Source organism: Lissotriton vulgaris, chromosome 1_1 (assembly GCF_964263255.1).
Source record: "Lissotriton vulgaris chromosome 1_1, aLisVul1.2, whole genome shotgun sequence".
Classification (NCBI taxonomy): Eukaryota; Metazoa; Chordata; class Amphibia; order Caudata; family Salamandridae; genus Lissotriton; species Lissotriton vulgaris.
In genome coordinates this window covers 273,917,475-273,944,903 of record NC_141685.1, presented here as the reverse complement: position 1 = coordinate 273,944,903, position 27,429 = coordinate 273,917,475, and the positions used below count along the sequence as shown (strand labels likewise).

General features: G+C 49.7%; 1 protein-coding gene across 1 annotated transcript in view; it reads right to left on the bottom strand.

The window, feature by feature from the left end:
* Positions 1-21,377, bottom strand: part of UROD (uroporphyrinogen decarboxylase) — a 121,899-nt gene extending 100,522 nt beyond the window's left edge. The window contains exon 1 of the mRNA XM_086952300.1: positions 21,267-21,377. Coding sequence (XP_086808426.1) covers positions 21,267-21,355 — 89 coding nt within the window. The 5' untranslated portion in view covers positions 21,356-21,377. The remainder of the gene's footprint in view (positions 1-21,266) is intronic.
* Between the last annotated feature and the right edge of the window lie 6,052 nt (positions 21,378-27,429).

The window sequence follows — 27,429 nt, the reverse complement described above, 5'->3', positions numbered from 1 at the left end:
TTTTTTTAAATCTTCAAGGTCAGTCTTGGTAAAAACATATTCAACTGCCTCCAAACCTAAATCATGAGGAATTGAGGTGTGGAGTGCCTTATCGTCAGTGGTAAACAACAGTATGTTATTGTTAGCTTCAAGGACAATGGTTGCAATTTTCAATAAGAATTCAGTCGTGGAGGAGGAGCTTCGCGGGCGACCAAGATGGCCGCGTAAGCTCGGAGCTCCGTGGACCGTCCGATCCACCGCAATTATCCTGCTTGAAATCCTGGTCCACGTTGGTGGCACTGTAAAGCTGGCGGCCTGTTGAGGCGGGGGCTGCAATCGGTTCCCGAATCGGTGGCTCCTGAGCGAAGTTACGTCGAGCTGAACTCCGCTCCGTAACGGTGCCATTGTTCATCCGGACTTCGTCACTTCGCCACTTCGCTCGATCGTGCTGCAAGGGCCTTGATTGCCACCTCCCTGGTGAAGACGCGGTGATCTAACCCTGCCCTGGTCGACCTGATTGTCTTTCTGACCTGATTGACTCCTGGCTGTGGACCCTGACCTGCGACCACCGGTCCTTTGTTCTTGGGGACCCAACATGGCGGGCAGGGGCGCTCCGGAGAGGGCATCGAATAAAGGAACTCGGGGCAAACCGCAGACGCAGAACAACCGTATGGAGCGGTATGTCAATCTCAACTCGCCACCTGCGTCGGGTGCTGGCCCCAAGGGAACCCCAGTGACTGCCCCGCCGGACGGCTCGGACCCTACCCTGGTGGACATTATGGGCGCCATCACCAGCCTCCGTACTGACGGACAACACCAACATGAGGTTCTGTCCCACAAGGTGGATTCCATGGCCATTGATATTGCTTTGATCAGGACTGACCTGGGGAAGACAAATGACCGTGTGAGAGCGCTGGACATTAAGACCACTAGTCTGACCTCGGATGTCTCCGAACTACAAACGGAGGTCCGGAATTTGAGAGCGACCGCCGATCAGTTCTCTAAAAGGCTGGAGGATTTTGAGGGGCGAGCCAGGCGGCAGAACGTCCGCATAGTGGGGGTTCCGGAAGGGTCCGAGGATGGCGCAGCGGACCTTTTTGTTGAGGAACTGGTTAAGACACATCTGGCGCCCTCTGGGCTGAGCAACTTCTTCTCGGTGGAGCGTGCCCACCGTGTGCCCGGGGGTCCACCTAAAACAGGGGCGACGCCGCGACCCATTGTGGCGCGCCTTCTTAACTTCAGAGATCGAGATGCGATCCTTCAGGCGTCCAGATCGCAAGGGCCACTACAATATCAGAACGCGGAGGTTCATTTTTACCCGGATTTCACCAGGCTGGTGCAACGCCAAAGACTAAGCTACGCGGGGGTCAAGAGACGCCTCAGAGATATGGGACTCAAATACTCTATGCAATTCCCTGCGAAGCTCCGCGTGGAATTCAAGGGCCGTGCCTACTTCTTTGATTACCCGGACAACGTGAGCGAGTGGCTGGACACTGTCACACCAGAACGGGAGGAGCGTGAGGAAGATGTTGGAGGGGCCTCGGGCGGAGCGGAGCGGCAGGAATGAACTGGGCGCCGGGGCTACCCCTGCCTCGGAGGACCGTCGGACTACTGTTTTGGTGTGATTACTCTCTCCTTTCTTTTGAAGGTGGGTGGCGGGACGACTCCACGGGGATTCCTTCCTCCTCTGGGTCTTCGGTAGAGTAGTTAATGGGGCGACAGGCACACTGCAAGTTGGGGGGGCTTTCTAGTCTAACGCAGGGGTGCAGGGTGGGGGGTTGGTTGGGTACGTTTTTGGTTTGTGTTTTGTTTCTCTTTTTCCCCGTATTGTGGCACACGGACAATGGCGATCCTGGACTTTTCCTGATGCACGTGTCTTTGGGTGATGGGTGGGGTGGGTGGTGGAGGGATGAGGGGTAGGGCGTTGAAAATTCTCAGTTGGAATGTTAACGGGTTGGGTGATCGTATCAAGAGAGGGGTGGTTATTCAGCTGGTTAAGCGGCATATGCCGGATGTTGTACTTCTTCAAGAAACACACTTGGTGGGCAATGCCTGTAGAGCCCTGAATCGCAAAGGTTACAAAATGGTGGCTCATTCGGGGTTCTCTTCCGGCTCCAGGGGGGCGGGGATTCTTGTGCGCGCATCCCTTCCCTTAGAGATAGGGACCACCTTGATAGATGATAGGGGGAGGTACGCAGCCGTATCCGGGAGATGGGAAGGGCGTTCCCTCACGCTGTTGTCTGTGTACGTCCCTCCAGGGCTTCAATCCAGCACTTTCCAGGACCTTGGTGTTGCCATTTTGTCTATGCCGGCTGGTCGTCTGATCGTGGGGGGTGACTTTAATGCGGTTTGCTCTGGCCTCCTCGACCGCCAACCGCCTCGCGACCTGAGTGGACCACAGATGTGGTTGCCGTCTTTCCTTGACTCTACTGGGCTGGTGGACACGTGGCGGCTTTTGCACCCCACGCTTCGCCAATTTTCTTTTCTGTCGGGTGCGCACGGAAGTCTCTCGCGTCTTGACTATGTTCTCACGCTGGCCTCGGATGCCCTAGCTGTGTCGGAGGCCCGCTTCCTTGCCCGAGGGATTTCTGATCATTCCCCGTTGTGGGTCTCTTTCGACTTTGGCGTGACTCTGTCGGACCGCCCGGCAGCGATCAATCCCTGGTACTTTCGAGATTTTAAGTCCCGCACCCTTTTGGCCAAGTCTATTGACCTATATTTTACCGAAAATGTGGGCTCGGTGGAGTCGGCCGTTACACTGTGGGAAGCTTTTAAGACGGTGCTCCGTGGTGAGGCCCAGGCACTCATCGCGGCCACCCGCCGGGATAGAGACTCGGCTATGCTGGCCATTGAACAGGAGGTGCTACACCTCGAGGCCCAGCTGCGTTCCGATTCGGACCCCCTGGCCCTCCATACTCTTTCGCTGAAACAAGCGGAGTATCATGACTTGGCCACTAATGCCGCCCTTGTTCTCGCCAAAGAACAGCAGGGCCGCATCTATGATGTGGGCGACAAGGCCGGGAAACTGTTGGCCTGGCTCGACAGGAGGGAGATGGCCAGTCGAGTGGTGCCGGAGCTCCTCGGAAACGACGGTACGCTCCTTACTGACCCCAGCGCCATTGTTGACTCTTTCGCGGACTACTTCCGTGGTATCTATGAGTCTGTCTCGGAGTTCTCGGAGGCGGATAATACGACTTTCCTCGCTGACATAGACCTGCCTAGTCTCTCCGAGGAGGAGAGGGAGGACCTGGATAGGGACATTACAGCGGACGAGATCGACCTTGCGATTCGCTCCCTTAATTCGGGCAAGGCCTCTGGGCCCAATGGTATTCCAGTGGAATTATACAAAATCCGTTCGGATGCGGTTTCCCCGCATCTCCGCAAGATGTTCCTTGAATCCTTTGAGAGAGGCTCCCTTCCCCCTGACCAGCGACTTGCTACCATCGTGGTCATCCACAAGGAGGGCAAACCACGGGACGTTTGTCGCTCCTACCGTCCCATCTCCCTCCTTAACGTGGAACCTAAGATCCTTGCCAAACTGTTGGCTAATCGGTTGGTTGGAGTGATTAGTGACCTTGTCCACCCCGATCAATCGGGATTCATCCCACACCGCAACACTGCCCTGAATCTGCGTCGCCTCCACGGGGTTATGGCCCGGGCCCACACTCTTAAGGACCCGGCGGTGTTGGCGTCCCTGGACGCTACCATGGCCTTTGACTCCCTGGAATGGCCTTATTTATGGGCGGTTCTGGCTAAACTTGGGTTCGGTCCGATCTTCATTGGCTGGGTGAAACTCCTCTATGCGGACCCGATGGCCAATGTGACGGTCAATGGACGCCTGTCGGCATCCTTCCCCCTGCGCCGTGGCACCAGACAGGGTTGCCCCTTGTCCCCTCTGTTGTTTGCCCTGGCTCTCGAACCCCTTGCGGCGCAGTTACGGTCCCATCCCGACTTGAGAGGTATCGAATGGGCCCCCGGATTTGAGGACAGGGTCTCCCTCTACGCTGATGACATACTGCTGTACATGTCTTCGCCGTGTAGTTCCCTTATTGTGGCCTGTGATGTCATCAGACTATTTGGGCGATACTCTGGCCTGGTCATTAACTGGGCCAAGTCTTCCCTCTATGTCCTCAAGGGGGGGTACCCCGCGCCTCCCGGGGGGGCTGCGGTATCCAGATCGCCTCGCGCGGCTTCAAATATCTGGGTATATATATATATCCGGTAATGCCAAGCTCAGATATGATAACAATCTGCTCCCTCCACTTCAGCGGCTGCGGCGTGACGTCGATAGCTGGCGCCACCTGCCGCTTTCCCTCCTAGGCCGCGCGGCCCTTTTTAAGATGATGGCTCTTCCCAGGTTCCTTTATGCACTACAGAATTCGCAGGACCCTGTCCCTGCCCGCTATTTTCGCGACGTTGACGGCCTTCTCCGTAATCTTCTCTGGGAGGGCCGCCCTCGTGTGGCCCTCCACAAACTCACGCTCCCCTGGTACGATGGGGGCATAGCCCTCCCCGACGTGCGCCGGTACTATTGGTCATCCCAGCTCGCTGCCCTGAACCATGGATTCTACGGCCCAGTGGAGAACCCTGGATACGCCATGGACAGATGGCTGATGGGAGGCGGTAATTACTACCGTGCCCTATACTCCAAGTCCCTTGACCGCAAACTGACGGGCCCCACTCTAACGGCAGTTTGTATCTGGAAAGCAATTGCCAAGGCGCAGGGATGGCAGGGCAGACTCACGAGGTTCACTCCCCTCTTTGATTCCGACATCCTGGGTAGACTGTGGCACACCAAGGGCTTTGACAAGTGGGACCTCATTGGCATCAGCAGGGTTGAGGATATGCTTGCTAGGGGCGTGATTAAGACCTTCTCCCAGTTACAGGCTGAATATCAGCTGGGCGCGGCGGAGTTCTTCCGCTATGCACAGTTGAGACATGCGCTGATTTCGGCCTCCCCGCCGGACGGCGCCATTCCGGAAAGTTCCCCGCTGGAAGATAGGATCCTGGATGGGCATGTGCCGGACAGTGCGATTTCCCTCTCGTACAAGAAACTGATAAATGCACGCGCAGACCTCCTCCTTGACCTGAGAGAGCGGTGGGTGGCGGATGGCCTTGAGCTGGACGACGAGGATTGGCAGTGTGCGGTTTCCTCTCCTAAGGAGGTTGCCATCTCTTCCCGTCTCCGCCTTGTGCAGTTTAAGATTCTCCACCGAGTGTACGTGACTGGGCCCCGATTGATGCGCATGGGTTTCTCCTCAGATGGGCTTTGCCGCAGGGGGTGTGGGGCTCCTGCCACCTTCCTACATATCCTCTGGGACTGCCCGGCGATCGCCTCCTATTGGAGGAGGATTCACCGCGTGATGGCGGAGGTTACTGGCGTGGCCGCCCATGCGGAGGCCCGTCGGTGCCTCCTAAATGTCTGGGAACCGTCCGATCATAATGTTGCACAGACTAGGTGGGTCACCCTTGGGAACATGGTGGCGAAGAGGGACATAGCCCAGCGATGGGGTGCGACTGCGGCCCCTCTACTGGTGCAGTGGAAGGCCAACATGGACTGGTGTATGGTTCGGGAGAAGACGGTCTATGTAGCCAGGGGGAGGCCGCAGACCTGGACGAAGATCTGGGGAGCATGGAACGAATATAGGGGGGATATTTGCCAACCACCTGCACCAATTGACCAACAGGAGGCTGCGTTCCCCTGACCTGTGACGCCAACTGAACTTCGAAGTGCTTCTCTCTCCTGATGCCCTTCCCCTCCTCCCTCCCTCCCGTCCTGAACTCTTCCTTTCCTGATCGTATTCCTGCCCTATTCCCTACCCATCCTCGACACACAGCGTCATGCTTTACGTATTGCCACTTTCGCGCCCACGGGCGCCAGTTGTTGTTTTTCTATAAAAATAAAATTAACCTTTGATGAGTATGTACCTAATGTTGGACGCTAATGCCCTCCTTTGCTTATGCTGCCTTGCCTCCGGGATGTTAGGCTAAATAGCTGTGTGTCCTGATTCCGAATAAAGGTTTTCAAAAATTTTAATAAAAAAAAAAAAAGAATTCAGTCGTGCCCTCAATGAAAGTTGTAATTTGCTGTACAAGGGGTTGCAGGTAACGATCGAAGGGCCCGATTCACAGAACTTACTCAAGAACAAATCCTAAACTTACTCATTTTGGTATTCACAGAAGTTAGCATTTTGTCTTAAGACAGACTTAGTTAGGATTCTGTCTTAAGTCTATCTTAAGTCTGTCTAAAATCCTAACTTCTGTGAATGCCAAAAGTAGTAAGTTTAGGATTTTGTCTTAAGTTAGTTCTGTGAATCAGCCCCCAAGTATTTAAGTATCAGTTCATGAACTGATCCTCGTGCGGACATGATGGTACTAAAAGGTGGTTTGGTCTGATTTTTATGTATTTTTGGTAGCATATAGATACTCGGGCTCCTTGGATTATCTTGTATAAAATACGGTCTGTCTTCTTCTGTGATAATCCATTTCATAGCAGCTATATCTAGGATGATTTTCAATGTCTTGACAAATTCACCAATCAGATTGTTTAGTCTCAGATAAGTCGAAGGATCTAGCACATGCTCATTCACATTTTGTCGGTAAAAAGATGAATTCATAATCACTAGTGCTCCTCCTTTGTCTGCTTTACTGCATTTGATTTCGGGGTGTTAGTGATTGTATCAAGAATTCCAGGTTCTTTGGCAGCGAATTTGGAATGTTTTGTCTGCTTGCCTTTGTGTATATAACACACTAAAGAGTAGATCAGGTCTGGAGGTGGTGTGTGTCTGTACAGGCGACTGTGAAGCAATTGGATCCAAGTGCTTGCCTTTGTGTACATTCTGAATTCCATGTTGGATGAGGACCTAAATGAATCCAAAATGTTATGGCTCACTGGGCCATATATGTACTTCTCAGTATTAATCCTCGGGCACCTTCCTTTCTGGACGGTTGTTCATCAATTAGGTTCTCAAAAATGTTTGAGGCGGAGGGTACGCATTAATTTGAAAAAAGTACTTCTAATTCCAAAGGATTGGAATGGTAAGTGGGAAAAAATTATGTCACTCTTTTCATGGTAGTCAATTCTGTTTGTCTGTCCCCCTATTGGTTCGTTGTTTGTAGGTGGGCCTTGTTCTAAAACAAGGAACCTCAGATGCAGTTTCATCATGTTGTCCACATGTTGAAGGAACGGTTTGACTAGTTGTTGGCCGGGAGGATATATTTAGTCAATTAGTTCTCGTTTGTCTGACTCATTTCGCCATCTGTAGGTGACGTTTCAGTATCTGACGTTTTGTAAGATAGTTTGTTTTGTCGTCGTTTAGCATAAAGTTCAGTCCAATTATATATATCTCACCAAGTTTATAGTCTATGGTGTCGCGTTTGAATTTCCTTCTCTAACGCTCATTTATTTCTTGAGTATGTCTTTCAAGTTGATTATTAATGTTGCTTAAAGTTTTGAGCAAATCATCAGCATTCATTTTGATTGATAATTCTTGTTTGAGTTGGTTAATCTCACATGTTAATTAATCTAGTAGTTTAGAGAGCTCTTCAACAATTAGCAAGATTAAGTCCAGTGAGCATTAAGAATAGCGTACCACTTTTAGACGAACATAGAGTTATTTTTCCATAACAATGGTTCGAGTGGAATTCTCAGTCCCCTTGGTATGCGTTGTACTCGGGGATGTTTGGTAAGTGTAGTAGTGTGTAGACTTTGGCTGATTTCTCTTTTAGTTCAATATAGCAACTGTTTTATGTAGCTTTCAATGCTGCCTGTACTTGAACCGGTGGTTTCCACTTCATTAACCCGAGAATCGATTCTTTGCGAATATTATCTGAAAATGCAAAGGAGTGGCTTCGTGCAACATTTTCCTGGTTGGGTGCTGTATTCCTTGACCAGAAAAGTAAATCTAGAGAAGGAGGTTCACACACTCCGAAGTAATCCAACGGTAATTAGAAGCTCAAATAGTTAATCAAGTTCATGCATGCAACTGGGTATCGCTTTGTGATCAAAAAGCGTAAATGAAAATAAGAAGAAGCGTCACCTCAGGGGTAACGCCCCCTGAATGTACAGCAAGATATCCAATAAGGAGTAGTCCAGTGTTATTCAAATTCAACAGATGTAAAACGCCGGTCAGTTTCCAGTTTAAATGTATTAAATCATCAATGTTTCAGTTCTCAGATCATCAAGCATGAGAATTAATGACATTCCATTAAAATATGATCATTGCATCTGAAAGGTAATTAAGCTAGGTACGGTGTGTGTATGTAGTGTGCAACAGTGCCTGTATAGGTTGACAAAGTAAGACTCAAGGTGTATTCAGTGAGGGTTACATCGTGTCAACGAGGTGTATGGGGAGCAGCAAGAAGCACTGAGGAGAGGAAAGGAGGGAGAAGAGACCTAGAAAATTACACAGCAGGTAGAAAACCACTTCTAAGGAAGAACAGGATAAGTGGAGCATCACGATATCTGCAGCTGCCGGCTCCTCCGCTAAGGCAAAGGAGCGCCGCCACACCGGTGAAAAAGGAAAAATTCAATGGTAATAACTTTATTATCATTGTATTTTTCCACTGAGGGAGGTTTACGGGGCGGGCTGGGCTGTCGTCACAGCCAGCAGTGGAGGAGTGTTTGGGGCACTTATGTGTGCAAGAGCGTTTGGCCGGCCTTCTTGTGTAATGTACAGCCTGGTGAGGAACATGCACAGGCTCATAGTCCCCATCTGAGCGCTCAGACCAATCACCACGCTGGTGTCATGGTGACAGCGGTACAAAAGGGGGTGGTGAAGGACGGAGCATCTGAATCAATCAAACACTCACACCCAGTCAAAAGATCTGGGTTTAATCCATCTCCGTTCTTTAGCCCACTCTGCCACCCCAGTTCGGGCTGGACTGTTCCCATGAGGCACAGGGTCAGACTGATTTGCATATAGCCATGTCTGAACTGGGGTGGCAGAGTGGGCTAAAGAACGATGATGGATTAAACCCAGATCTTTTGACTGGGTGTGAATGTTTGATTGATTCTGATGCTCCGTCCATCACCACCCCCTTTTGTACCGGTCATGGTGACAGCAGCATCGTGATTGGCTTTGGGGAACCTGTGTGTGCTTTCTGCTGGAACAGAAGGGGACAGAGGCGAGGCGGCCGACAGCCAAGTTAGTCAATTTATTCCTCCCAGCCAATTTTATTGATTTTCTAGTCACCCGCAGCAGTTATTTCCGCCAGCCTGATATCAAGGGGCCAGTAGGGTCCGAAAAGAGTTCAGGAAGTGAGAGTCTGAACAAATCATGCTGCGATGCTTTAAATTACCTAAGGGAATAAAGTGTTCCTCAACAAACACTGAACGATAACTATTAGAATCATATAAAGTGTTACTACTTACTTCTTTGCTACCCTTGCCTAGCCAATATAATGCCAGAACTTGGGTGACCACCTCCCTCACGCTCATTATGCACACTGTCCAGAACTGCATTCTGAGTGTTGTGGTCTTGTTTTGCTTCCATAGAATTAATTGGACTGACAACTGAAATCAATGATTTGCAAGTCAAAAAAGGTCAGGATTGGAGACAATGTCGGTAATGACCTTGTGTGAGGTGACACAAGCCAAAGGGAAATTTTCTTTTCACAGTTTGTGTTGGTACCCAGTCCCTTGGTTGGCTGGCCCACTCCCTCTATTATTTTAAGTGGAGGTGCAGGAAACCCACTGGCTCCTTGTTGCCCTAGAAGGACTGTTGTGGGACCTTTAAAGGGTCTGCAGCAGAAGGAAAAGCCATACTGGGCCTCAACCTCACACTGACAACTTTGTAGGAATACCATTAGCATGCAGCATAATGTATGGTATGACAGTGCTGAGCAAAGACAGGGACCTTCTAAGTAGGCAGAGGAAGAACTGCATTACAATGTTAGGAAGAGGCCTCATGTCTCACACAATGCAAGTGGAGCTCAGAACTAGAGTATGGGTTAAGTTCTTGCTCATAACAGGCTTGCTTACACAAGCGTGGCAGTTGTTCAGCTTGGCTAAAGGTTAGTGGTGTAGAGGAGAATAACGTGGAGTGTTGTAGAGTGGAATGGTGAGGAGTAGAGTGGAGTGGCATAGAGTTTTATCTATTGGAGGTGCATAGAGTGGAGTTGGGTAGATTGGTGTACGGTGAAGTGGTGTAGAGTAGAGTGGACTGTGCAGAGTGCATTGGTGCACTGTGTTGCAGAGAATATTGGTGTAGAGTGCAGCGGCATGGAATTCAACAGAGTACAATGTGGCGTTGTATAATGCAGTGGCATAGATTAGAGTGTTGCATAGTAGAGTCCAGTGGTGTAGAATGCAGTGATGCAGGGTGGAGTGGCACAGAGTAGAGTGGCAGAGTACAGTGGCAAGTGGTGCTGAGTAGAGTGACGAAGAGTGAAGTGGCGAGGATTGATGTAGAGTGGCGTGGCGTGGAGAACATTTGCATAGAATGCAGAAGTGCAGAGTTGAGGAGTGTAGAGTTCTGTGGCATGGAGTGCAATGTTGCAGAGTAGAGTGGAGTAGAATGCATTACTGCAAAGTGCAGTGGCGCAGAGTGCTGTAGAGTGATGTGGCAGAGTGCAGTGGTGTAGAAGTGACTGAAGTAGAGTGGATTGGCATGGAGTGTTGCAGAGCATAGTGACTTAGAGTTCAGCGGCATAGCATTTAACGGCATACAATGCAGCCTGGTAAAATGCAGTGGCGTCAATTAGGGTGGTGCAGAGGAGAGTGCAGTGGTGTAGAGTGGCAGAGAGTGCAGTGGCCTACAGAGGGGGAATGCAGAGTCTAGTGGGGTAGAGTTCAGTGATTTAGAGTGGCATAGAATGAAGTAGTGCAGTGGTGTAGAGTAAAGCGGCATTGAGTACAATGGTGCAGATTTGAGTGCAATGGCATAGAGTGCAGTGACGTAGGGGGCAGTTGCATAGACTGCAGTGGTTTAGAGCAGAATGGCGTGGAGTGGCATAGAGTTGAGTAGAGTGGCGTGTAGTGCAGTGCAGTAGCGTGCAGTAGCGTAGAGTAGATTGTCTCAGAATAGTGTGAAGTGACATAGAGTGGAGTGGTGCAGGGTAGACTGCAGTGATGTAGAGGGCAGCGACCGATATCAACGAACAATGCGGCATTGTAGATTAGATTGGTGCCCAGTATAGTGCAGTGGTGCAGTGTAGAGAGGCGCAGGGTGCAGTTGCATAGAGTAGTGTAGAGTGGCAGAAAGTGCAGTGGTGTGATGCAGAGTGGGGTAGATTGCACTGGTATAGAGTTCAGTAGTGCAGAGTAGAGTGACAGTTCAAAGGCATAAAGTGCAGTGCTTTAGAGAAGTGTGTCGTAGAGTGTATTGGCATAGCGTGCAGTGGTCTTGTGTATAGTGGAGTATAGTGCAGTGGCATGGAGCAGAATAGAGTAGATTGGCATAAAGCGCAGTGCCATAGAGTAGATTGTTTCAGAAGAATGAAGTGGCGTGGTGCGGGATAGAGTGAAAGGGTGTAAAGCGGTGTAGAGTGCAGTGGCCGAAAGTAGCGTGGTGCAGAGTAGATTGATGTGGCATACAGTGGATTGGTGTAGAGTGCAGGGGAGTACAGTTGAGTGTTATAGAGTAAAGTGCATGGGCATAGAGTGCAGTGACAGAGTAAAGAGGCATGGAATAGATTGGGGTGGCCTAATCTGGAGTGGTTACGAAGTAGGCAGTGGTGTAGAGTAGAGGGTCGTAGAGTGCACTTGCATAGAGCAATGTAGTGAAGAGGGGACAAGAAGGGTGGGATCCCAAGGCATTGAGAACAATAAGGAAAGAATATCTTTTCAGATGCTATATTGTATACACACGAGATACTCTGAAGGTAAATGTGAGACGGTACTGCACGTCTGAGCCATGTCACTCATCTGAGAGCACAAGGCATAACGGCTGCAAATGGAGTGTCCTACAGCTGTGAGAAGGAGATACAGATGTGAACAGAACATCTTACCTTGTCAGAGAGCACAAGGTGGGTGCTACAGGTTTGTATGTAGGGAAAATATTTCACAAAGGCAGTAAAATGTGCTTTCCTCCGGTCTAAAGCACGGCCGCCTTCAGGATACCCAGTCTCGGGCCAGAGAAAAGGCAGCATGAAGGGGTGCGATAGCCACGGTGGAAATTCGCCGTCTAGGCGCCTCAATACATGTGCCTTTCTCTTGTACCCGCTCTCAAGCGCCTAGAGACGACGTTGATCGTCTCTGGCACCAAGTGGAAGGCAAGCTGTTGCCTTCCAAAACACAACTCAGCAAAGAATTAAATGAGAAGCCATGAGTGGTCGGTAGGATGCCCGTCCGTCCGTCGGGCCAGGCCAGAACTGCAAGATTTCCAAGAACATCAATATTTCTGTTTTTTCGAAATACACATTTTACGTTTCGTGAGTTATTTATTCTATTCATTAACCGCCCCCCCCCCCCCCTATTAGATCACATAACGTGTCACGGAGAGGGCGCACGGTGTCTCGAGGGGGCAGGCCGCGGCCTCTCACAGTTTCCCTTATCTGGGACCCTGGCTTCATGGCGGGCGCTATCACTCCCAAAAACACAGGGAGACTCCCTGCCAGGCCCGGCCCACCCTCATTCAGAGAAAGGCCCAAAACTGCCGAGTCACACCCTGGCATCCATTCACCAAGGAAGGGCACCCCCATCTACTGACCACGACCAGCCCCACTGACCCAGACACTGCAGACCAGCCCCCTAGCAGAAGCCTGGGGCTGACAAACATCTTTCAAACGGATAATGTTTTCTATGGAGTGGTGCGAATACCAAGGGTAAGAGTGGGTAAAAAGTATTATTTCTGGATTTAAAGGAGTTGGAGTACCTGGTAGTGGGCCACACGGGAGGCCGTCCTCCAAGAGCGAGGCTTTCAGGCTGACCAAGAGTGAGACTGCCATCCAAGCGAGACTGCACTGCAGTGCACAGAGGCAGGCTATCCAAGAGAGACTGCACTGAGGTGCACAGAGCCAGGCTATCCAAGTGAGACTGCACTGAGGTGCACAGAGGCAGGCTATCCAAGTGAGACTGCACTGAGGTGCACAGAGGCAGGGGCAGGCTATCCAAGTGAGACTGCACTGCAGTGCACAGAGGCAGGCTATCCAAGTGAGACTGCACTGCAGTGCACAGAGGCAGGCTATCCAAGTGAGACTGCACTGAGGTGCGCAGGGGCAGGCTATCCAAGTGAGACTGCACGGAGGTGCACAGAGGCACGCTATCCAAGTGAGACTGCACTGCAGTGCACAGAGGCAGGCTATCCAAGTGAGACTGCACTGCAGTGCACAGAGGCAGGCTATCCAAGTGAGACTGCACTGAGGTGCACAGAGGCAGGCTATCCAAGTGAGACTGCACTGCAGTGCACAGAGGCAGGCTATCCAAGAGAGACTGCACTGAGGTGCACAGAGCCAGGCTATCCAAGTGAGACTGCACTGAGGTGCACAGAGGCAGGCTATCCAAGAGAGACTGCACTGAGGTGCACAGAGGCAGGCTATCCAAGAGAGACTGCACTGAGGTGCACAGAGCCAGGCTATCCAAGCGAGACTGCACTGAGGTGCACAGAGGCAGGCTATCCAAGTGAGACTGCACTGAGGTGCACAGAGGCAGGCTATCCAAGAGAGACTGCACTGAGGTGCACAGAGGCAGGCTATCCAAGAGAGACTGCACTGAGGTGCACAGAGCCAGGCTATCCAAGTGAGACTGCACTGAGGTGCACAGAGGCAGGCTATCCAAGAGAGACTGCACTGAGGTGCACAGAGGCAGGCTATCCAAGAGAGACTGCACTGAGGTGCACAGAGCCAGGCTATCCAAGCGAGACTGCACTGCAGTGCACAGAGGCAGGCTATCTGTTAGACGGACCGGGAGGGTCGGCCGAGACTACGGGGAGAGGCCTCCGGGGAGAGCCGTCTCCAACGACTGTACAGACAAGTAACTTCCCCCCCACAGACGGACACCACACAAGATTGAAGGTTAACGAGGCTTTATAGGCAATTCTTAGGTTACGATGATATGATACAAGGAGGTCTGGACTCAGGGGTCCCCTCGGTTCTAGTCTCTGGCTTAGGAAAGGGGTAGCGGGACAGTCTTTGTTACCAATGAGTGAAAAATAGCTCTCAATCCTCGAGCTCGGCGTTCTAGATGATCGGGCCGCGGCGGAGCCAGGCAGGTCCCGAGATGGACGAAGGAAGACGACGGTCCGCGGCGGAGCCTGCAGGTCCCGGTGAAGATGACGGTTACAACGGTCCGCGGCCACGCCAGCAGGTCCCGACGACGATGAAGGATATGAAGGTTTGCGAAGACTGTGGCAGCGCCAACAGGCAGGACGATGGTGCACAAGACAGAGCTACGGCAGCGCCAGTAGTCCGTCAAGGATGAGTTCCTCTTTACGTCTCTCGACTCCAAGATACAACTGCCTTCCTGCTCTGGAGCTGCCCCAGTTATAGGGCTGGCGGGCTTTGATGTCCGGACCCTCGCACTTGGAGGTCGGGAGGTCCGGGATGAGGGAGTCCAGACACCCAGCAGGGGGGTGGAGCCAGCGCCCGGGGAGGCGATGGGCGAGCGGCACTTGGCGGGGGAGAGCCATCGGCACCTCTTTCTCCCATTGACTTGCCAAGTAGCCCGCTCACCTCCTGGGCGGAATGTCTGAGGCCGGCCAGGCCCAGGGTTGAGGTCGATCGGGGGCCAGGCGGCCTCGTGGTGGAGTGTCCAAGATGGCGCCCCAGGCTGGGCGCGTGGGCCGGCAGTGGATCGGACCCACGAGGTCACTATGCTCGAGGGCAGGGGTCCCTGAGGGGACGGAGGACGTGCAATGGTGGTGTGTGGTACGTGCGTGACTGGACTCAGGCCTGGTTGGGCCGGGGGAGTGCGGCCCTTCATGTGGCCTGTCCAACATGCGTCCCCCCCAGCTGAAGGCGGGGAGAGTTACCCATCCTCTTGGGGACTCTCCTCGTCGAGGCGGAAAAACCGGGACAGGCCATCCGCGTTGGCGTGATCTGGCCCAGGCCGGTGTTCGACTGTGAAGTCCATACCTTGCAAGGAGATGGACCAGCGTAGCAACTTTGGGTTTTCCCCCCGCATATGCATCAGCCACTGCAGGGGTCGGTGGTCGGTCTGCACCCGAAAGTGGGTGCCAAAAAGGTAGGGCCGGAGCTTCTTGAGGGCCCATACCACAGCGAAGGCTTCCCTCTCTATGGTGCTCCAGCGTTGCTCCCGTGGCAGGAGTCTCCGGCTGATGAAGGCCACCGGTTGATCAAGGCCTTCGGTGTTTATTTGAGACAGGACTGCCCCAATGCCCTGGTCGGAGGCGTCCGTCTGGACGACGAACTCCCGGCTGTAGTCTGGGGCCTGGAGCACAGGGGCGGAACACATGGCGGCCTTCAATTGTTCAAATGCAGTTTGGCACTCTGGGGTCCAGTTGACTTTCTTGGGCTGATTCTTTGACGTGAGCTCTGTGAGGGGTCCCACTATGGTACCATAGTCTTTCACGAACCTTCGGTAATAGCCCGTGAGGCCCAGGAAGGCTCGTACCTCGGTTTGGGTGATGGGGGGCTGCCAGGCCTGGATGGCGGCAATTTTCAGCTGCAGAGGGGCCACTAGGCCGCTTCCCACCTGGTGTCCGAGGTAGGTTACAGACCCTTGCCCAATTTGGCACTTGCTGGCCTTGATCGTGAGTCCAGCTCGCTGAAGGGCTTGCAGCACTGCTCGGAGGTGGTGGAGGTGCTCGGTCCAATGGTGGCTGTATACAGCGATGTCGTCTAGGTAGGCGGCGCTGAATCCTTCGAGCCCCGCCAGGACCTGATTGACGAGTCGTTGGAATGTTGCTGGGGCATTCTTCATGCCGAAGGGCATGACCGTGAAATGGTAATGGCCATCGGGGGTGGAGAAGGCAGAACGTTCTTGCGCTCGGGGTGTGAGGCCGATCTGCCAATAGCCTGCTGTCAGGTCGAAGATGCTGAGGTAGCGGGCAGCTCCCATTCGGTCGACTAGTTCATCTGCCCGGGGGATGGGATGTGCGTCTGTTCGGGTGACCGCATTCAAGCCCCGGTAGTCGACGCAGAACCGGAGTTCTGGTGTGGTGCCGGGGGCAGCTGCTTTGGGGACCAGTACGACAGGGCTGGCCCAGGGACTGTCTGAGGGCTCGATGACCCCGAGCGTGAGCATCTTGGCTACTTCCTCCTGGATGCAGGCCCGTACCCGACCTGGCACGCGGTAGGCCCGGTGGCGGATAGGGGGGCTGTCCCCGGTGTCCACATCGTGCACACACCAGGAAGTGACCCCTGGGGTGAGGGAGAACAGGCTGGCGAACTGTGACAGGAGGGCTTGACACTCTTGGCGTTGTTCTCTGGTGAGGGCCTCCGAGAGCCGGACCCCATCCACGGAGCCGTCTTGCTCCTGAGTCCGTAGGAGGTCAGGGAGAGGCTCGGAGTCTTCTTCAACCCCATTGTCTGTGGCCATCAGGAGGCTAAGCTCCGTTCGCACAAAGTGGGGCTTTAGTCTGTTAGCGTGGAGGACCCGGAGAGGGTTCCGGGAGGATTCCATGTCGATGAGATAGGTGGCAGGACCTGCACTGAGGTGCACAGAGCCAGGCTATCCAAGCGAGACTGCACTGCAGTGCACAGAGGCAGGCTATCCAAGCGAGACTGCACTGAGGTGCACAGAGGCACGCTATCCAAGCGAGACTGCACTGCAGTGCACAGAGGCAGGCTATCCAAGTGAGATTGCACGGAGGTGCACAGAGGCAGGCTATCCAAGAGAGACTGCACTGAGGTGCACAGAGCCAGGCTATCCAAGTGAGACTGCACTGAGGTGCACAGAGCCAGGCTATCCAAGAGAGACTGCACTGAGGTGCACAGAGGCAGGCTATCCAAGAGAGACTGCACTGAGGTGCACAGAGGCAGGCTATCCAAGAGAGACTGCACTGAGGTGCACAGAGGCAGGCTATCCAAGAGAGACTGCACGGAGGTGCACAGAGGCAGGCTATCCAAGAGAGACTGCACTGAGGTGCACAGAGGCAGGCTATCCAAGAGAGACTGCACTGAGGTGCACAGAGGCAGGCTATCCAAGAGAGACTGCACTGAGGTGCACAGAGGCAGGCTATCCAAGAGAGACTGCACTGAGGTGCACAGAGGCAGGCTATCCAAGAGAGACTGCACTGAGGTGCACAGAGGCAGGCTATCCAAGAGAGACTGCACTGAGGTGCACAGAGGCAGGCCAGAAACTGTCTTCCATAGGCGAGACTCTTGCCATTGCGGTGCTTTATTGCGGTCTCCTGACCTATTGAGTCCGACTAGGGATGAGACTGCCTTCTCAGGCTGCCGAGTCACACTCAATGAGTGCGGCGGTGGTTGCTGCACAGGGTCACCATAAAAACTCGCCTCCAAAACGTGCCTGTGCCACTGAATAAACTTATGTAAAGAGCATGAGCCACACACTTAGGCGTGAGGTAAAGGCGGCTCCAACGTTATGGTCATACAAGTTTCCTTTAACAACGTACACACACTTGTTGTGTGTACACTTAAGCTTACTCGCATGCAACAATCAGAGTTTTGCACACTTTTTAATAACAGCCTTCAAAAATAAGCTGCAAAAAATATGGACACTGCAGCAAAATAGTTCACTTGGCTAGAAGCCCTCTGCTGAGATCTACAGAGCAATCACAAGCCATAGAGTTTCATCCAGATAGAATAACTCGTTTTTTTATCCTTCAAAGCTTGGCAAAAGGTTGATTCCGACAACTCTGAATTGATTTTCCAAACCGATCTACTTGCAATAGGTTAGTTTGTAAAATCCTTTTTAGTCAGAAATTGTGACCAGTTTTGTTGCGCCCAAAAGTCTTTCCACTACTGAGTACACCCAAGATCAGCAGCTGTAAACCTTCTTTCAATTCGCCAGTCAAAGGTGAAAAAAATTCATAGGAAGATCTCTACTTGTACAACACTCTATTCTCTGGAATGTTCTGATATCCCCTTCCTACTGCAATATAAAACTACTTTTCAGAGTTTAGAAGAGGCGCTAAAACACATCTATTCCGATCAGCATTTGGCCCATTTTCCTCAGGCATAGGCCGGAGACCATATCTCGAAGTTCTTAGACCCACCAATGTACCCAGTCAATGAAACACAAGACAGACTCTTACCTCTTTGAATCTTACTTCAAGACTTTACCACAGAGGAAGACATTTGACGCATCGCCACTAACGTTTTCACATATGAACACCAGAACCACACAGCCAAAATCTTATTTGGAGTTGCCGGCTGCAAGTTTAGGGTATATACCCTGGATCCTCCCCTTTACTACTCTGCCTAGCGCTGAGAACCTGCAATTTGTAGCACTTACCAAAACATCAAATGAATTAAATATTTAGTACTTATTCACTTATGATAGATATTGAAGACAGTATAAAAGTGGGAACTTCTTAGCATAACTGATTAAGGATATAAAACGATACAGTGAAGGGCAAACAGACTAAGAGTTCGTAATGGAAAAAAAGAAATCAGATAATCAAATCTCGCCTAATATGAGGAGATAAAAAAAACGTTTAAGAGCTCAACCAACAACAATATAATCAGGAAATGTATGCGATTGCCAAGCATATTTTTTTTTACATGTTTTAACAAAATAGGGTCCTTATTTTTGGAGTAGGTGGAAGTTGGATAGAGCAAAACTAATTAAACCATGTGTTTTTAGCTGAAGGGATCAGATCAATAAAACAAGAGTTTCTTTTAGAATATGCAGCTTGATCTAGCTATATGTTAAAAGCTTGAATATTTTTCTAAATGTTTAAATTGTTCTATGCATCTAAGAAATAATATTTACCAATATTTCTATTCATGTTTTTGCGAAAACATTCTGAACCAAGCAAATCATAACCTGACTGCACTCATCACATAGGTAAAGACGATGAGCACAGAAGAACACAAAAGAAGCGCATCAGTGGGACGGAGAGTATGGAGATGTCCAAACGCAAAAAAGAGGCAACTGTGGGCAGGACATTTTGTTGTGGGCAACATATAGGACTTTAACCGGGCCGGGTCCTTTTAGGTTTCAGACCCGGTAGTAATAAAACAAAAACAAAAAATAGACATCGAATCAGGTCCCTATTGAGCCTTATATTCAAGATCATACACATGTCAGCAATTTAGTTCCCATTTATATTTCACGTTTTACTTAATGTTGAAAAACATAAGTGTGTTAGTTGTTTCCAGGATGTTGTGCGTCTATATTTTCTACACCGTTCAATGATCAAGTATTCCAAATGTAATTGTGACTCTGCACAAATATGTGTGTGAAGGAGGTACACAGTGGTCAAAATACTGACAAAGGAAAAATAAAAGAAAGTGCAGTATTACAGGTGAGTGGATGCGTTGTGTGCTTCGGGGTGGTGAAGTGCACTGAAGGAGATGCAAGGAAGTGCCGTCAGGAGAGTGAAAAGAGGGTGCTGAAGATGAAAGATAAGAGGTGTAAGATATACAGATGAATAAGATGTGAAGAGAAAAAGGGCGTACATGTCTAGGAGAGATTGAGACACAGAAGACCACTGCCCCGAAGCCTTAGTAATGATTAAGTTCACAGTGCCACAATTTCAGAACTGAAGCATTTTTATTCATTATTTACAATAAAATAGTTGTTGTTACTCATTTATCATAAACAGTAACAACCCCTGACAAAGCCACAACCCCTGACAAAGCCAATAGTTCTGGATGGTTGTCAGTTATGTTATAAATATGGATGCAATCACAGAGGCATCTAAATTGCAAACAAGTTGCACTACAGGAATCACAAAAGTTACGTTTACGAGTTTAAGCCACCTCCATAGCCCTCCCCCACTTTTTTCATCTCTATTAAAACCCTGTGCGCAAAATCATATAAGGCATTTCAAAGTACATCAAAGGTGATAATGCTGTTTAGAGTCCACATTGCAACTCCGGCGGTCAGCACACAGACAGTGAGGTGTATGAATAAAAAAAGATGACCATGAGAAGAACAACGTTCACACTATGCAGCTCTGGGCAACAAGCTTGCTTAATCACTACAACGGCCCCCCGCGGCGGGATGCCTGGCTCTCACCTTGGGGATGCCCAGTACGGGTTATTGTGGCATCTTGAGCTTCTTGGTTATGCAGCCTGTTGCCAGGTTGCCACATGCATTAGAATGCTCTGTACAGATTCTGTAGTTGTGATGTTTAGACTAGCTAGGCAGTTGAGCTTGGACCTGAATACTGGCATGTTCTTTATCCTGTGGATGGGATCCTATTCTACAATAAATACTTATTTCACCTTTTATCCACGTTTGAACTTCTTTACATTGGCGACGGGACGGGATTTGTGAAGAAAAGAAGAAAGGATCTCAACAAGGATACAAAGATACCTTCTTTTACCTCATTTTGAACTTTTCAAAAGGTACTGTTTATTCTAATCTTCAATTTCCTTGAAATTTTCAACTTATATGGAAAAGCCATGACGGGTTCCCAATGCAAGCGCCGAGATGCCCAAGGGTAGTCGAGCGCTATATAAGAACATACATACATACATACAAGGAGACCACAGGTGCTTCAGAAGGAAATACCAACCAATTCGGGATGTTTGGGGAGGTCAGGAGATGGTACTTAAATAACAGACTGGCAGTCCTATGTATTTTTTCCCCCCTACAATACAGTTCTGTCTCTGTTTGTTTTAAGAATCATTTAAAAACTCTTGTGCATTTTGGATGGCAGTTTATCATAGCGTTTTACATTCTTTTTTTTAACCTGCACGGACATTAAGGCAACAGCCAGGCCTGTAAAATGCTGACTGACGGTACCCATACCGCACATGCAAAGTATATCAACAGGCCTCCAGTGTTTCTACGAGCTCAGTGTCCTGCGATGGATATCGGTTGGACGAGGGATGCAGTGGCTCTAGCAAGTGCTTTGCAACCTCTCAGGGTTTGGGAAATAAATGCTTTCTTCCTGTGTCGAAAATGACATTTAGACGGCGCCTTCTCTTGACATCCCGAAAGTTTCTATACCGTTTGAATATGTTGACGAACAAACAGGTGTACATGTCACAAAAAAAGTAAAGATGTTGACAGCACTCTAATTCGCAATCTGTGAAAAATCCCAACACATAAATAAAGATAAAGCAAGCATTTGCTGTTGCTGTACTGTGTTTGAGCGCAGACTCGAACACTCGTCTATCTAGTTTCCTGCTGACACCACAGAATTGACCCTTCTGGCTTGCCCTCTCTGTACGGAAACGGTGACTAGAGGAACGGGTTCCTCTGTGGTGGGATGAATATGAGCGCTTTCTGTCAGACCCGTACTCACTGCTGGAGCTGCTCCATGCTGCGCGGCTTCTGTCCCGTCACTTGTGCTCCAGACTGCCCCTCTGAGCCTTCTTCTAATGTAACACTCATTCCTCATGGGCGCGGCCATGCTGATGACGTTGTGAGATGGGTGGGCGTGGCAAACAATGTGTGCTGCTGAAGCAGCGTTCAAGACTGGAGCACGTGCGCAGCTGTCTTGCATAAGAACAGAATTTTTCATTTGGAAGTTGGAACGGAGCGTTTTAATTTAGAACTAGAATGCCAACTTTCAAATTTAATGAATGAAAGGCGAGGGCACTGTGGGCGACATGTTGCTGTGCTATACGGAGAGAGGGCTTCATCACATTCCTAGTGAACTAGCATCATCTGCACTGCAATTAGGGTGACCAACTGGCATGGGTGCAAATTCAGGAAGGTGAGGTTAAAAATTCAGGACAAAGGGTCAAAATTCAGGACAAAAATTCAGGACAGGAGGTCAAAATTCAGGACAAAACCTCGGTATAAAAGGTACGTTTTACAGACACATCAAAGGAGGTCGCGTAATAGTACATAAGTAATCCTATCGATATACAAACATATTCATCCATTTGCAAACCTATCCATCATGTATCCTTCCATCCATCATTTCACTCATCCATCCCCCATCCACACTTTCATTCATTCATCCATCCACCCTTTCACCCTATCCATCCGTAAACTCATCCATCCACTCTTCCACCCAATCATCCACCGAGCCATTTATCCACTCATCCATCCAGCCATTTACCCTTTCACCCATCCACCCATCCTTTCACTTACTCATCCATCCACCCAGTCACTCATCCTTCCACCCATTCACCTTTTCAGTCATCCATCCTCCCTTTCTTTCTCCATTGACCCTTTCTCTTAGCCATCCTTCCTCCCATCCTTCTATTCATCCATTCATGAATTCATCCATTGACTCCATCACTCTACCATCATTTCACTCATCTGTCAACGTATTCACTCGCCCATCATCCACCCTTTCATTCATCAATCCATCCTTTCACTCATCGATCCACCCTTTTACCCATCCATCTACCCTTCCACCCATACACCCATCTATTTACCTTTTCTCTCATCCATCCACCCATTCACTCACCGATCATCCACCCTTTCATTCATCAATCCATCCTTTCGCTCATTATCCATCTATTTACCCTTTCATTCATCCATCCACCCATTCCCTCACCGATCATCCACCCTTTCATTCATCAATCCATCCTTTCGCTCATTATCCATCTATTTACCTTTTCATTCATCCATCCACCCATTCACTCACCGATCATCCACCCTTTCACTCATCAATCCATCCTTTCGCTCATTATCTATCTATTCACCCTTTCATTCATCCATTCACGCTTTCACTAATCCATCCAGCCATCCATCCCTTCACTTACTCACTCGCCCAACTTTTTATATTAATTATGTGCTGAGCCTTTGGCTGCAGAGTTGCAGACAGAACAGGCCCATCAAGAATTTCACCCTTGCTTTAGTTCATAAAGCAAAGAGTGGGTGGGGGTGGGTTAACTATGGCCCTGCACATAGGCAATCTGAAAAAGTAGAAGGCATGAGTCATGCATGATGCACAGTGTTTTGCCATGAGGTGACTGTGACATGGTGTTGTTTCCAGGGCTTTAAGCAGGATGAAAAAAGGGGGGGCTCTCGAAAGGGTGTTTTTGATGTAATTAAGAGTGTGGCTTAAAACACCTAAGCTAAACATCTCTGTGTAGCAGTGTACTGCCCGACTGAAATGTTGCCTCTTCTGTCATTGTATCCAGATATATAACACAAGTAACGTTACACCTACACCAAGCCAGAACTATTGGCTTTGTCAATGTTTGTTATTTGCATAACATAAAAAGGCAGCAACCGTGGCTTCGTTGAATATAATATTGAAACTGCACTTTTCCAAAATGATGAGACTGAAAGAAATCTAGCCCCTTCTTTTAAACTTCTTTCACTACCTTTTTTTCATCAACTGGATTCTGTAGCAGCATTGGCGCGTTTGCATATTCCTTCCATCTGCCCTAGCCCGTGGCAGGAGGAGCCCACAGCATGCAGTAAGTAAAACTCTAAACTGGCCCATTGTCATTCTCTATATGGCACTCAGCCGCAGACAGAATGACAAAGGGCGGGTGGGGGTCTACTTGTGCTCTGAGGAGTAGTGCGAGGCGGCCCCATCAGTGGGCTGAGGCTTCATGCAGGAAAAAGTGCTGTTCCCTGCAGTACCCAAAATTACGGACAAAAGGCGTCCGTAAAAAGGATCCTCATGGACAATGGACGTGAGGTCCAATTTAAGGACGGTCCGTGAAATTTACGGGCGGTTGGTCACCCTAACTGCAATAGGTCTCGCATTTACGCGAGTTTGAGTTACTGGCATTGTAAATGGCAATACCTTTTATTTAGGTTTTATTTTTAAAACCTAAATAAAAGGTGTTAAATCGGTAAATAAGGCACAGGACGCAGGATATCGTAGTAACACTGACCAGGTTTATTCGAAGGTCAAAAGGATTAGCGACCCTAGCCACTGCTCTCTCCATGGCGATTCCTCTGCCTGGGCGCTCGCCTTGGAATCTTCACCACCGTGATATTCTAAGGTTATGTCACCGGTGGTGCGACCCAATGCAAGCCCAGGGGTGGAGGTGGGAAGCATAACAGTGTTTCTCCCAATGCGGAAGGTACCACACTTCCCCCTCCTTTACCCAACACAAGAACACAAAATGTATAAGTCAGCAGATGAACACCTCTGTACATTTACTCAGTGACATATTGCTCCAGATATTTTGGGCGACCAACCCTCCTGTGGCTAGCCCTGTGGAAAGAGATATTTTCTCCTGAACACTCCCTCTCGGGCGGGTCGCCCCTCGCCTGGGAACTACCCTCTCTCCTAACCCCATTCTCTGTAGGAGTGTGATACCTTACTACCCTTCCAAAATTCCAAATCTTTCCCTCCTATGTTTTAACAGCGTTCTTAAACATCTTTACAATCTTAGTGGGTTTAGTGAATTCAGACCAGTTTAATTCGCCCGTCGGCGCGTTTTATTTTGATCACATCTCCCACCTTGAATCCCCCTTCTTTGGCGGAATGTAACTCGTCAAATCTATCCTTCCTGTCTCTCATTGCTTTGTGTTCCTTGTCCTGCCACTGTGACTCTCTAGAGTGTCCCGTCCACCCTTTACGCCACTCCATCCACCCCGGTACAAGCTTCGTGTTGGGTCTTCTTGCCCCGAGTTCAAATGGTGTTACGCCTGTGGTCTGATGGGGGGGTCAGCCGATAGGCCTCCAGACGTTTCGCTATCTCCTCCTTCCAATTCAACCCACTGGCCCTTGCTAGTTGGATGCCCTCCTATAGGGTTTTGTTGAACCGCTCGACCATCCCATTGGTCGCAGGGTGGTACAGAGCACAGCGTTTGTGTTTGATCCCATTTTTCTCAAGGAAGTCTCTCATCTTTTTTGAGCAGAGTTGCACTCCATTGTCGGTCAACAGGCTGCTAGGCGGACCTTCCCTGAGGAATAATTTTTGCAGGAACTCAATGACCACCGTCGTGGTGATCTCGGACACCATCTTCACCTCTTGCCACCTTGAATAGTGATCTACGAGCACTAGAATGTAAGGAGTGCAAAGCTCACCGACAGAGGCCCTACAATGTTCAGTGCCACCTCAGCCCAGGGACCCACCGGAGGTGATCTACCCTGCATGGGAGGCGTGTGCTGCTTCAACACCTTGCCACTGGCAGAGCACGGTACACAGTCTCTTATTTTCCTCTCAATTTCGATATCCATGTTGGGCCACCAGTAGTCCGCCCGCATCCTCTACTTGGTCTTGGTGATCCCTAAGTGTCCTTCGTGGGACAAATCAACTAAACGCTCTCTTAGGGTCTCGGTGGAATCAATTGGTGACTGACAATTCGTTCCTAATCATCCAGAACGGTCGTAGTGCCTCACACTGCTTGTCTTTGTTTCTCCAGGTTTCCTTGATCCTCTCACTCACCTCTCTCAAAAGCCCATCAGCTCTCAGGGCCTCCTTCCAGCTTCCTTCTCCAATGGCTGCCTGGGTGACAACGCACACCTTCTCCGCTAGCATCACGTTGCTGTCCTCATCATCCTCCTCGCCTCCATCTACTTCTTCCTTCACTTCCCTTACGAGGCGTGAGAGACAGTCGGCTGCCAGGTTCCTTGCTCCCGGTACGTATTCAACTTCGAAGGTGTACTTCTGAAGATTTACCACCCAGCGCCTGATTCTGCTCGATATTGCGTCTAGCCCCTTCCTGTTGAGTACTTCGACCAACGGCTTATGGTCTGTTCTCAGATTGAACTTTGTACCCCACACGAACTCTCGGAATTTGTTTATTGCCCAGTGCACTGCTAGGGCCTTCTTCTCGATCACCTAGTAGTTAATCTCAGCTTTTCAAAGGGATCTTGACGTGAATGCTATCGTTTCTTCACCTCTCTCACCCACCTGCGTGAGGACCGCTCCCAGTCCCTTTGAACTCGCGTCCGTGGTCAACACCGTCTTCCTCCTCGGTATGGACGAACTGAGGCTTGGGGCTTCGGCCATTGCATTTTTTACATCTTCAAATTCTTTCTGGCACTCCTTGCTCCAACTGAACATCACACCTTTCTTAAGTAACTGGCGTATGGCATAAGTCCAACCAGCAAAATTCTGCACAAACTTGTTGTAGAACTCCAGCATTCCCATGAATGACTTTATCTCCTCTTTATTTTTGGGTGGAACTAGATTGAATATAGTGTTTTGAAGTTCGGCTTTAGGGCGAATTCCATCTGCTGTTACTTTTTGCCCCAAGAAATCTATCTCTTCACAGCCAATCCTGCTCCCGGTACGTATTCAACTTCGAAGGTGTACTTCTGAAGATTTACCACCCAGCGCCTGATTCTGCTCGATATTGCGTCTAGCCCCTTCCTGTTGAGTACTTCGACCAACGGCTTATGGTCTGTTCTCAGATTGAACTTTGTACCCCACACGAACTCTCGGAATTTGTTTATTGCCCAGTGCACTGCTAGGGCCTTCTTCTCGATCACCTAGTAGTTAATCTCAGCTTTTCAAAGGGATCTTGACGTGAATGCTATCGTTTCTTCACCTCTCTCACCCACCTGCGTGAGGACCGCTCCCAGTCCCTTTGAACTCGCGTCCGTGGTCAACACCGTCTTCCTCCTCGGTATGGACGAACTGAGGCTTGGGGCTTCGGCCATTGCATTTTTTACATCTTCAAATTCTTTCTGGCACTCCTTGCTCCAACTGAACATCACACCTTTCTTAAGTAACTGGCGTATGGCATAAGTCCAACCAGCAAAATTCTGCACAAACTTGTTGTAGAACTCCAGCATTCCCATGAATGACTTTATCTCCTCTTTATTTTTGGGTGGAACTAGATTGAATATAGTGTTTTGAAGTTCGGCTTTAGGGCGAATTCCATCTGCTGTTACTTTTTGCCCCAAGAAATCTATCTCTTCACAGCCAATCCTGCACTTCTCTTTCTTCACCGTGAGGCCCTGCTCTCTGAATCTCCCCAACACTTGCCTCAACCTGATCTCGTGTTGTCTGCTATCTTCGCCAAAAATCAGCACATCGTCTTGGTAACATAAGACCCCCGGAATACCTCTAAGTAGGCTGCTCATGATCCTCTGAAATACCGCAGAGGCCGAGACTAGTCCAAACGGCATTCGCTTAAACTTGTAGGCTCCCATGGGTGTGACGAACGCCGTAAGTTCTTGCGAGTCTTGATGAAGCTTGACCTGATAGAAGGCCGATGTAAAGTCCAAAGTTAAAAATACCTTTGCCCCCTCCAACATGCTCATCATCTGTGAGATATTCGAGAGCGGGAACTTGTTGACTATGACCTCTTTGTTCAAAGCCCTCAGGTCAATGCACAAACGAACAGACCCATCCCCTTTCTTTGCTGCGATGATAGGTGCAAGCCACTCTGTTGCCTCCACTGGTTCGATGACCGCCAAGTTGCACAATTTCTCCAATTCCTTCCTCACGGCCTCTTGAATAGCTATTGGAAGATTTCTGACTTTTGCTAACACTGGCTCTGCATTCTCCCTTAGTTTTATCGTGTGGGAATAATTTTTGAGGCATCGTAGTTCCCCTTTAAATACTTCCTTGAAGTCTTCCTCTATT